Genomic DNA, 12,519 nt, shown 5'->3' with positions numbered 1-12,519 from the left:
TTGGCATAAAAAAGAGCTGCAGGTTCTCAGAATGTCCTTGAGAGAGCTGAGGGCAGAAAAGTGGAAAATCAGACAGACTAGCCAGCCAGGGGAACAGATGCTGACCAGTCTTTGTAGGCAAGGTTCAAGACCTCACTTTGACAGAATCAAAGTGGTGTTCACCTTACTTAAATTTGAACTTTTAACTCAGCTGTAGCTGCCTACTATGGTCAGTGGAAAGAGATTTCTCCTCAGAGAAGCTAATTTAGACCACATAAAGCAGGCTTTTCCTCTAAATAAATGTTTGACAAAACAGCTTAGGTCTGTGTTCCATTTTATAATACAGGGGGTCTGAACAACTAACTTATCTGCTCACAGTTGCTCTCTAAACACAAATGGGGCTATATATGTATCTAGGATGCATTTTTTTCTCCTCTTTTGATTGTAAATTTCACCTGCAACCAAGGAAATCTCCCTGACAAAAGTTTACACAATCAATTCCTCATAACCAAATGTTTTGACACTGAAAAATAAGCAAAACAAAGCACTCAACAAGCACATATTTCACTGGAAGGCTCATTATCAGAGATGTCTGGCAGATCATTTAAGTCACCTTACGTTTTATTTGTAAATAACTCCTTAATTAGATGATTTAAATTAAAAGAGGATGTGTGAACAGATATGAGAAATGAGCTAATCTTATAAATAATATAAGTAAGTACACTAAGATGTACAACAAAAATTGTATATGCTGGATCCTTGGGTTGACTCATACTGGTTGATAACTTAAGAGTAGGTGCATTTTAAAACCCCATATGAACCCGAAACATTTTAACAACTGGATTCTTAGTTTAGCTGTGCAAAAGTCATGGACAGTCTGACAAGTTTACCATGTTGAATTTTGCCTAGCATGTTTTGTTTACTTGTGAGGATAGAGGTGACTAGTCCAAGACCATTTCTCAGCCTGGGTATGCACAAAGGCAATTGAGGCTGGGTCAAGGCTTTTAGCCTCTCATTTCAATCTCAAGGTATTTTGATTTTGAAAATCTACCACAGCATTTAAACTGGCAGGGAAAACACCAGTAAATAAAGATGAATGGTACACCTATATTAGTGGTGTTTTGGGAAGTGACTTTTTTGCATCATACCAGGAAACTGACCCTTGGCCAACAAAAGCTGATGTCTCCCTTCACTATGAATAAGCAACTTTTGTAAAAAAAAAAAAAAAAAAGAAGTTAAATACTAGGATGATGGTGATGTAAGTCTGTCTCTAAGATAATATTCAACAGTATTTGCTATAACATCCTGTCAGGTTGAATTCATTCTTTCACCTGAGGTGTGCCTCCAAAGTAGACATTTCTTTGTCTTACTCTGATGAATAAGCTAAAAAGAAATATTTTAAGTGCAGATTTTAATAGCTCTGTGAATACCAGTTTATAGTATTTTGCTCCTTTCTTAATTAAGCCTAATCATCAGTTACTATAGATCAGCTGTATTTTCCTTTTCTATTCAGAACATTAGACTGTTAAAATGATCTTTATTAATAAAACATTGCATGTGTGGCATTTTAATCAAGCTTTTAAATGGCACTCAGAATTGGAGCATATTATGTCTACAGAAAAGAAAAGCATTGAAATTTTCACTGTTCCTCACAGAGGACTGCAATTTCATATTGAACTTACAGCCTCCTGTGGCTGGGAAATACCTCTCTCTTGCAATTATTCATGCCGTGATATTTTTAACACTGCTGCAGCCCCTAAAACCATAAGGCTTCCATTTGACAGTGCTTAGCAAACTACTCTCATCACTAAAAAACAAGTCAGCTAAGAAATGTTGACCTGTTAACGAGAAAATTCCATGAGCCTCTAGCACATTTATGTGAGACTACAGACATGAAACTAAATTTTGTTTTAATAAATAAGAAGATATGCAAGCCATATGTCATATTTAACTCCTGATGTCAAAGACATGAGAAGTCTGCTTTTCAGATATCTACTGTAAATACGTTTTCCAGGGTCCATGAGTCTAATTCCCTGACAAGAAGCATTTATTTTATCATTTGATCTACTGAATCAAGGGTGTTTCCTCAAGTAGAGGCATATGCTGAAGGAAAACAAAATCAAATTATTTCAGTCATTCACACACAGACCTCTCATTTTCACAGATGGTCCTCTTTGTTAATGAACATGCAAAATTTGCTTATGCTTCAGCACTTGCCTGAGAAAGGCAGTGCTCATTTAACATTGAATGACTACTTGCCTATGCAACTGGAAGTTGTGCAGGACTGAGTACTGTGTTAAGAATACACAACTCATGCTCACCTCTGAAAGACTAATCCTCTACCTGGAAAACATGAGAATAAATTTATCAAATATGCAATCTTCTACCCATTGGGAGTATCCAGCAGTGGCTTGGGTAGGCAATAGGAGAAATGTTTGTCATACAAAGAATTATAGTTTTCTATCAAGTGATTATGTTTTACTTTCATTTAAATTAAACAAGGGGCATGGGAAAAAAGAACCTCCAAGACATATTTTGGATTTCAAAAGTATAGCCCTTAATGTGCTCCATTCTCTTGAAGAAATTCCAAGCCTTTGGCACTCTCAGATAACTAGGGATATATTTTAGACCACATCACGCTTTGGAGTGTGACGCAGGAGGACCTGAACTAGTATCTCTATGAAGGTATGGATGTTTTAGCAGTGGTCTGGAAAGCAGCAGAGCTGTGTAAACAGGCCACTGCATCTGATAAAAAGTGCTGGCTCTCGGCAAGTACTGAGTGCTGGTGAACCCAGATGACCACTTGTTATGCAACAGCCTTGGCCTTTGTAGACCTGGAAAACTGCATGAAAACAGTTACTTCAAAAAAGAAATTTGGAATAAGCAGAGTCCACATTGAATGGTGGGGAGGAGAACAAGAGAAAGAAAAAAAAGGAAAAAAATTGTATGCAAATAAAATTGGATCTTTCAAGCACTATCCTTAGGTCTAAGGATATTAATTGCAAGAAAAGCTGAATGAATCCTTCCAAAAAGTATTGAAGGAAATGTCAATGGATTGATTCAAGGTAGGGAAAGAAAAAGGCTGTGGTACAGTCAGGATGGGATAAAAGGCTGGCTCAGAACTTCAGCAAATACTTCAGCTTATTTTCTTCCCAGAACCATGATCCTGGGGAAAAATAATAGGAATAATAGGAAAGAAGTTGCAGAAATTTATGGTATTACATCAAAAAAGCAGATTAATGTGTCTGTTGAGGTGAAAGGGAGAAAAGAAAGCATTTAAATTCTATTATAAAATTTTACTTTGGAAGTCTAGAAGCAAGTTTTCTTAACAAGCTTTGTCAAGACAGAAATGATACAAAGTGAAATAGAGGTCTCTGTCAAGAAGCAGGAAATGTGATCCCAGCAAACACAGATGTGTAGATCTGACCTCAAGAGAATCTGAAAAACAGCAAAACAACCCCAAAAAAGTTAAATCCCCCTAGACCAGTTGTAATCATGAACAATTTTCTAGACACAGAAAATGTTTTAGGTCAAAGGTAGATTGTGTCTATTTGGATTTTGTTAAAATTACTGAATATGTTACTGAAAGGGAATCTGCTAGCCAAGATAGAAAAGAGGGAAAGTTGTAAATAAGTTTTATGGAAAGTTCTATGGGAAATGGTTACTGTTGAAAGGAGAAGTTGAGGGTTGATCGTTGGTGGAGTTCATCAAAGAACAACACCAACCTAGTCTTAGGGTCAATATTGCTCTCTACTTTTATTACTGGATATGATGCAAAGACTGTGCATGTCATAAGACCATTTCCCTCCGACATTCTTGACATACATCTAGTGCAGACAGCTTGGTGTGCAGCTGCATATTGAGCTCTGGGTGGTGGGACATCAGGCAAGAGGCTGTGAACTGCAGATGCTTTGCACAACAAAGGGCACAGGGTCCTCTGGTCCAGCCAGGTGAGGACGAGGACTTCAGACTTTTGCACCCTGAGACTGTGAGGGTATAAAATCCCAGGGTTTCCCTTCTTTGGGGTTCCTCCTTGGAGGCACCCAGCTCAAGCTGTTATTTTGTTATTGTACCATGATTAAAGTGATTTAAGGATCAAGACACCTGAGACTCTGCTTTGAGAAACCTGAGGCTGAGCCGGTAAGGAAACCTGGTCTGACTATGTGAGTGTGTACAGTGGCGAAGGGGCCTCGGCCCCAGCTCGAGTGGCACGAGAGTGACAACCAGAGTGGCTTCTGGATGGTCAGGTAAGAAAGTTTCTTTAACAACATTCTGTGGGAGGCATTGCCACGTATGAAGAGGCCTGGACCTTGAGGGATGGACTTAGGGAAATGTGATGAAGTTCAGCCGTGGAAGTGCAAGCTTGTGTACCTGAGACCTGATTCAAAGCACTCTAGATGAGGACAGACAAATGCATCCTGGATCCACAGGAAATTACAGAATAATAGAATGGAGACGTCTGGTTCACGAAGGGCTAACTAGGAGACACAAACACCAAGGTTTCCAGGAAAGTTAGTAAAGCAATAGTGATACTGTACGAGATCTCAGATAGAATACCATGCAAAAAATTCAGTCATCCTTTTTCAAGAAGGATTATTCAATACCGAAACAGATTCATGGATCTACTACTAGAATGAGGTGAAGAACGGAGAGTTTATCTTATGTCAGTCAGGATTATTTGGTATAGAAAATAAAATGCTGGTAACAGACATAAAAGTCTATTCTTACATGATGGAAACAGGTACCAAGAATGGAAAAGAGATGTCTAAGCTAAAGTAACATTTTTGAAATTACAATTCCACACAAGCTAGCAAAAATTAAACTTCCACTGGAATTAGAAGAGGGTGAAGGGTAGATAGCATCTCTTAACCATTAGAGCATACAGATGTTGGAAGAGTTTCTAAAAGTAGTGGTAAAACCTGAATTCAACAGAATTACTTTACGAAAAAGAATACAACATAAGAGACAGGGATAGTACAACTGGCCTCTCTTCCAGCTGTTAAAACAACTTGTTTTGCTTCAGTGAAAATTTGCACTTTTTAGTAAATTCATTTTTTTGCCACACCAGAGTTCAGTCAAGTCATCTTTAGTAGCTGAAAGGTAATAGATGTCTTCTTCATTTTGATGCTATTGAAAGTGTGGATAGAAGAGAATGAAGTGATCACATTTCTATTTTGCCTTAGATATTTTGATGTGCCTGGGAACTGATCTGACATATATATCAAAGTGAAAACAATACCAGAGTGTTTTAATCAGAACAAGAGTAAGAAAGGGAGAGAAGTCAAAATAAATGTAAGCATAAGAATGAGTCTGCTAAAGAAATTATTGATAGGGTAGAGTATTACTTTCCTGCTTTAATAAAATCTTCCTCTATATATTTTGCTACAACACTTAATCAAAGCGCATAAAAATACTTAGTCTAATTTCTTTCCCTTTATCTTACCTTCATGGCATGTACTCACCATTTCACACAGGGGCATGGAGGTAAGATTAAGAAGGAGAACTGATTTTTTCTTCCTCTTTCATGGGATGTTTTTAAGCTGTTTGGTATTCCTTTGAAGACTACAGCAGTAGTTTATGTACTGGATATTTATCACTGGTGTGGAGGGTGAAACACTAACTGTACACCATAGTCCCTGCCCTTTTAAAATATTAATTGATTAGTAACCATCTATGGAGCCTCATAAAGTATTAACTCTTTAAATGGGGAAGATATCTGCTGAGCAGCATAGCACAAATCCTACAAGATTTAAATCCCACACAATCCTGTTAAAATCCAAAGAGTTTCAAGGTGTTACTATTAGTTCAATATCTAATATTAACACCTGGTTTTGAAGCCTCATGTAAACAGTATTGGTCTATTGGTCTAGCAGGACAGGAATATAAGTTCAACCTTGACTGATAGAGGAATATTCATAAATGAAGTCTACATCTTGAACTTCAATGCTTAATCCTTTTATTGGTTTGCTACTCTAGCAACTTCCATTTTATGTATTGCATACCAGGTTAGCTCATATTTGAACAATCATGCTACATCTCCTGTATTGCCATACCTGAATTTGAAGATAATGGTCTGCATTTCCCTGAATATCAGCCACTAGATAGTCAGTGTACAAAAGTGTCAGACTGAGACTGACTCATTTATTTTGTGAAATACATAGTCCAGAGGCCATATTTATTTGGAAATCCAATTTATCTTTTTTCCTTTATTTTTTAGCTATTCAACTTACCTAACTCACCTCACTGTAAACAATTTATCAACAATCTGTGGTTCAGGGGAAAATTCTGAATCACTCCAAAGATGCATGACTGCAGTACATCACAATTATAGTCAGATTTTATAAAATAAAATAGATGGACATGGGCAGAGCTGTGGAAAAAAATTTGCTTTTCACAGAAATCCACTACTGTCTACAAAAAAGTAGCTTTTAACATGACAGATTGCCTGCAACGGCAGGGGCAGGACTTGACAGCCCTTTTGGGGTGTATGAGAAAGCCTGAAAAATGTTTAACATACTTGACATGGAGCACTAATACCTTGAAGATCAGCAGTGCTAATAAACTCTACTGATCCTAGTTCAAACATAATAGATGCTCAAGCCTCCCCTAAAACTTAAAAATGGTAAGGGAATTTTCAGATATACTCTATTGGCTATGAATAACCCCAGCCACTATTCACAGTGGAGCAATAAAGACTTGACTCACACCTAAAGAAACCAACAGATGGGCTTTTTCCTCTTCACATAGAAATGTCAATTAAATAAAAGAAGGGTAAAGTTAACAGAGTTATGTGCCAACTCTGTCAAAACATAAAGAAATAATGTCATGCGTAGGACTCTTCTTTAGACATATATTTTAGTTTTAGACACAAATTTTAGTTTTAGACACAAATTTAGTTTTAGACAAAAATTTTAGGTTTTTTTACCAAGTTCCAAGGTATATTTACATAAGAGACATCAGAAATATGACCTCTGATTGCTGCCACTAGATTTCTGCTTATATTGCTAAGTCAGTGGTTGAACAAGTGTTCAGTGTGTCTTTGCTACCATCATGAAGAAATTTTCCCTTGGGATTTATTAACTAATGACTGCCTCCCTTGCTGAGCTGTAAATCTACAAAAATCTCTGGCAAACTGGTAATTTGCTTTCTTGGAAATAAGATGCAAAGGACCCAAACAGGTGGGAGCCATAACTACAAACATACGAATGTAATAAAATTAGCAATTATATGTATTTGAATGGTACCCTCTAAAGTTATTCTCTTAGTAAACTTTAAGTACCCACTCAAGTCACACTTAAGTGTGAAGTAAATGTTTTCAAGAGCCAATAAATTAATTTAATAAATTAAGTATTAGTTTTGCAACATCCTTAACTATTCAAGCTGAAGGGTTTTTAGCACAGTAGCAGTATACATATTGCTACAGGATGGCTCAGTTACAGCATGTCTGCTACTCTTCAGACACCTATTTGAACAGTGAGACAGTACATTGGAGGTATTATATGTAAAGTACCTGAGGGCACACAATCCAAAAGACTCAATCACGTTATGTAGCAATATCTATACTATAAGGTAAACATATACTTAGAATATGCAAATCGGTTTGCTTTTATGACCCAGGAAATTTGGTGAATTGAAAGTATATTTGAATTTCCCCATTCTAAGCAGTTATTCAGGTGTTATGGTGCTCGTGAGGAGGAGGACATGCAGCAGAGTACAGTCCTTCAGCTTTCAGCAGCCAGGTGTGCTCACCTGCAATTATTTCTTAATCCATAGGAAAAGGTGGTGGGAGGTTTTAGTGTATGTTAAAGAGTGAGCTGCTTTCCTGTGACAGAGGTATGTGACTAACACATGAGAGTCATCCTTCCAAATTTCAGCAACTTGGTAGCAGTCAGAAATTCTGTGTCTCAAACTCACGTTAGTCAGAATTTGCTGTATCTCCTTCCTGTCATCTTCTTAGTACAGTCTAGAGGGTGCTAGATAAAACTCTTTTCGGGAGTTTGGTACTACATGGGACTATCTGCCACAGTTGTCTGTGATTACATTGGACTGGAAGCAAGCTTGTTGCTCTTAGTTCTACATTATTTTTTCAAAATTGCTTTTCTGCTGAAGTGTTTTCAAATGCATTTTGAAGGTTGTTATTATCCATGTTGTTTCTGTTCCCATATTTGGAGGCATAATAGTGTTGTGCTACAGAAACAAGTCATTGTGAGGTAATTAAATACTGCACAAACTGTTCTGCAATAAATGCAGCAGGCATGAACTTGTTAACCTAGGCAGCAGACAGTACCTGAGAAAAGCTTAGTTTTCTGTGAATGACAGGATAACTCCCTCAGCAGGGGACACCACAGAATAAAAGCACTGACTTATGCCTCTGTCAAGCTCTAGTTTTTGAAGTACATCAATTCTCTTAAAAAAATAAAAAATGAAATCACAGAATTTTTCCATCCTGCTATTTAGTAGGACCAAAGAAAGAAATCTTATTACCTCAGTGATCAGAAGATTCTATTGACTCCGTCTACTGAAATGACAATACAGCATGTTATCTGACCATATCTACAGCTCTAAAATGTGAATACACAGATTATCTGTTTACTAAAAATATCTGTGTACAAGTAATGGCATCAACTGCATGGTCATAGATTTTGCCTCTTCCAGTGTACCACTTCCAATGCTCACGAGATTGAAAAAATTAATGATAATAATGTTTGTTTATAAGCTGTTTTGTAGCCTATTTGTTCTCTGGCCAGATGTGCCTTAATCCTGTTGTCAACCTTGGAAACACATAGGTGCACAAATGGCAAGAAGAAACCCTCAGTGCAGCTCTTCACTTTCTCTCAGGTTTGGATCCATGCCGGTCAGTTTGTTTTGGGAACAGCATTCTGTGATCCAGTGGGAAAGTCCCTCCAGCATCACTGTTATCAAGTGGCACATGGAGCTCCTTAACCATTCCGGCACTGAGAGAGGACCATAGCTGGGAACATATCGAGCACACAGCCCACCAGGCCCTGTGCACAGCCCAGCACACTTGGTGAGCTGGTGCTGGCAGTGCAGTGAAGGCTACAGTTACTTTTGGGACCTCACTGGGGGCTGAGCTTCCCACTGCTCAAATAACAATTCAGCAATTCCAGAGAAGTGGTCTCAGGGGGTGGGATTTATGCACGGATCAACCATATCCTTTTGGAGCTTGTGGTTAAATCAATTACCCATTTAATTTTCATTTCCCATTAACCAGGAAGACTCCAGCATTGTCTCAGTAGTGCTGAATGTGTATAGTGAATATTGTATGCTATTGCTACTGGAAGAGCTCTTTTCTTTTAAAGAGGTTGTATTACATAGGGAATGCCTCAGCTCTTTCCTTAAAGTATAGCATCTAAATAAATATATTAAAAAAAAAAAGTCCAAAGCCCACATCAGAACTCTACCCACACAGACAGATAATTTTGATTCACTCTCCAGAAATCTAGCTATAATTACAGAATAATGTAGCAATCTTTCTATGTTATACGCAGTCAGCCACTGCTTTTATATTCTGGCCAGCACAAACCTTTCCTGTGAAGCAGCTGTTTTGCTCTCACAGTACCTCCTAAAGCTCTACCCACCTGTAAGCTGTTAGTTACAAAGACCTCCCTATTTTTACATGTTTACACAGCACACAGCATCACTGTGAGGTTCACAGAAAGACCTGTCAGGTGCTACCATGGTATCAATCATAAGTTAGTAATAGAGGATCAACAAAAGCATATCATCCAAGTAAGCTGCAAAGAACTTTCATTATGTAAGGTTACTACTTTACCCTTTACCTCTCCATCTTCCAAGTAACATACTGGCAGTCAGAAAAACTTTTAATATAAAAGTCGATTAAAAATTCAGAGGCCATGCCATTTGAGCTGAAAGTTGGTTTTCAATAAGGTAAATTGAACCACATTAAGATATTCATAAACCAAAAAAAGGCTGTGAAAAAAAAAATCCTTTTCTGGGAAGTGTACATAAGGTTCATTGTGATAAAACTGTCACTTACATACTGTTTCAACTGCTGCCTCATTAAACAGTGAAAGTTCATTGATGGGTCTGCCAGAGAAGGTAAGTCAGGTGAAATACTCCAAGCCCTCAGAAAAAAATTTCTTCTCTGAACCTTTGAGAAAATCAATTTTTCCAACCAAACCCTTTAAGTGATCTGATGCTTGGTGTGAAAACAGCTAACAACATCCATTGGCAGTGATCACCTCCCTGAGCCCCATCGTTACTCCAGGACCTTACTGTAATAAGGAGGAGGAAACACAAGCAAAAGTCCCCAAACCCAAACATGTCAAAAGGCAGGTATTTTCCCAGTTCAGATTCCTGAGGTGACAGGGAGAATTCAGAAGTAGGAGTGTCAGAGCAGGCACTGCACTCAGAGGTGGCTCATAGCACCTCTACTGCTGGGCAGGGCTGGCATAGGCTCCAAATAAAAATCAAAGCAACACATCTCTTTTCAAAACAAAGAAAGAGTGAAAAAAAAATAAAATCTCATATTCTGAGTACCTTTGATTCCTGGCTGGTTGTTGATGCTGGAGAGGGGGGTTGCTCTGGGCTCTCCACTTCATTCTCTTTCTCCACACTGTCCATGCTGACTTCAGTCGTGCTGCTCGGAGGAATCATTTTACCTCTAAAACACTGTCACTATAAGGAAAAAAAGCTACAGACTGTTCTTGCTGTTTTTCATTTAACGTCCCCTTCCTTCTCTGCTTTTCTAGAGCAAATGAACTCCAACTGCTTGGTTTCACTATATTTGCAAGACTAGAATTCTCTGGATTTTCTCTTTTTTCCTTCTCCTCCTCCTCCCCCTCCTTCCTCCCTCCCCTTTCCTATGTAATTCTGCTGCGAGGGAGTAAGTTATCGATGGCTCTGTAGGTCAGTTAAGTGCCTGCTTTTCCCCGATACTCCTCCCCTCCATAGGAAGCCTGGAGGTGTGGAGCAGAGTCGTGACCGTCAGCCCCACAATCGGAAGGGAGTGATTTGAAGCAGAAAGCCCAAGCCAAGCACACACACACACACACGGGGCACTGGAGGGAGGAGTTGTATTTCTAATGCTGTGAATAGCTTTGGAGGAGCATGTGCTGTCATAGTAGTGAAAGAAAGTAATGCAGGCATGCACATACACACACACACACACACACACAGAAACAGGCAATGTATATGAGGTTTTAAAGCATTTTACCTTTTAACAGGCTGGAGAAGATAGAGTTGAAGGGCACTGTTATATTCTTACAAGTCTTTTCCTGAAGAAAAAGAAGGGCTCTAGAAACAGAGGAGAAAAATGAATCTTCCCTTTCCTTGTCCCAGTGAAGTTTATTTAAAATTCTAGATATCCAGTGTCTCTAAAGCTCTCACCTTGCCTTACATTCCAAACTTGCTAGAAAATGACAGGACAGAGTCAGGGGAGAGTTACCTGTGGATCCACATGTTCCTTGCTCCTCTCCCAGGCAGGGAAGCCCAGCTCTGAGCCATGCACATGCAATCTGGGTCATCTGGAGCTCCCACTATCTCACACATCCTATACCTGTAGGTTGTCATAGTGATAATACTCCATCAGGCAGCAACAGAGCAGAGGCAGCCATTGGGAAGAGCCTGTGGTTTCCCACAGTGCTGTCATTCCCGAGGATGCAGCACCTGAAGTCACGGTTGGGTCTGCGGTACTACCAGCAGAAGGTCAGTATGACTTTGCTGGCTGGCTCAGATTGCTTATGTTGCTTGAGGTTTTTCTTCTGATTTAAATCTGCTGCAAAGGTGCCTGTCAGCTCTCTTCCTTGCTGAATTGGGGTCTGTATTGTGAAAGGTTGAGTGGATCTTCTTCCTACCAGATATGCTTTGCTGAGCAGGAGCCATTCCATATGGCTGGTGGAGATGACTCCTTCATTTAAAGAAAACAGAAAAAACCAACCCAAATATGTTTCTAATAGCAATACTTTCATCCTGGAAAGTGAGAAGAAAAAAATAATTGCTTAGTTAATCTGTACAGATGTTGGGAGCTGATTTGCTGAGATCTGAGTTAGAAATGAGCTTTATTACCTTGTAGCTCTGGGAGAGGACACCAGACTCCCTTCCAGCCCCACCCCCTAGAAACACAACTACTGCTTTGAGCTGCCTTGCAGACCCCTCCAACTCAAATAATGTGTGTGAAAGTGAAGGCAAGTTTACAAGATAGTGGGGGTTATACAGATGAAAGCCAGAGTAGAAATTGCCCTGCAGCCTCTGTATTCTTAATAACTATTCAGAAGCCAGGAAAAAAAAATCAGCTTTTCTTTGAATACTCGGTGAATATTCAGGACTGATACTTAGATGTGGAAAAATCTTTATGTTTTTGAAACAGAGCATATAAGATACCAAATTCTTTAGCAGACAATAAAGATGAAATTCTGCAATGCTATTTGTACAGCTACTTCAGAGCAGAAGAGTGTCCTAGGGGTCTGCCAGCAGTACCTATTATTTGGCCTGTAGTCACTAACACCATTACAGGGATCAAAACGAGAACACTACTTGCTTATTGATGCAGTGGCAGTG

At 38.9% G+C, this 12,519-nt stretch overlaps 1 protein-coding gene across 1 annotated transcript in view; it reads right to left on the bottom strand.

The window, feature by feature from the left end:
* The window catches only part of STAC (SH3 and cysteine rich domain), a 73,714-nt gene extending 62,890 nt beyond the window's left edge, over positions 1–10,824 (bottom strand). The window contains exon 1 of the mRNA XM_008925141.3: positions 10,501–10,824. Within this exon, the coding sequence (XP_008923389.1) occupies positions 10,501–10,617 (117 nt within the window). The 5' untranslated portion in view covers positions 10,618–10,824. The remainder of the gene's footprint in view (positions 1–10,500) is intronic.
* Positions 10,825–12,519: the final 1,695 nt, after the last annotated feature.

Source organism: Manacus vitellinus, unplaced genomic scaffold, assembly GCF_001715985.3.
Source record: "Manacus vitellinus isolate BGI_N305 unplaced genomic scaffold, ASM171598v3 scaffold_3_pilon, whole genome shotgun sequence".
In the NCBI taxonomy this organism is placed as follows: Eukaryota; Metazoa; Chordata; class Aves; order Passeriformes; family Pipridae; genus Manacus; species Manacus vitellinus.
This window is presented reverse-complemented; position numbering and strand designations above follow the sequence as displayed.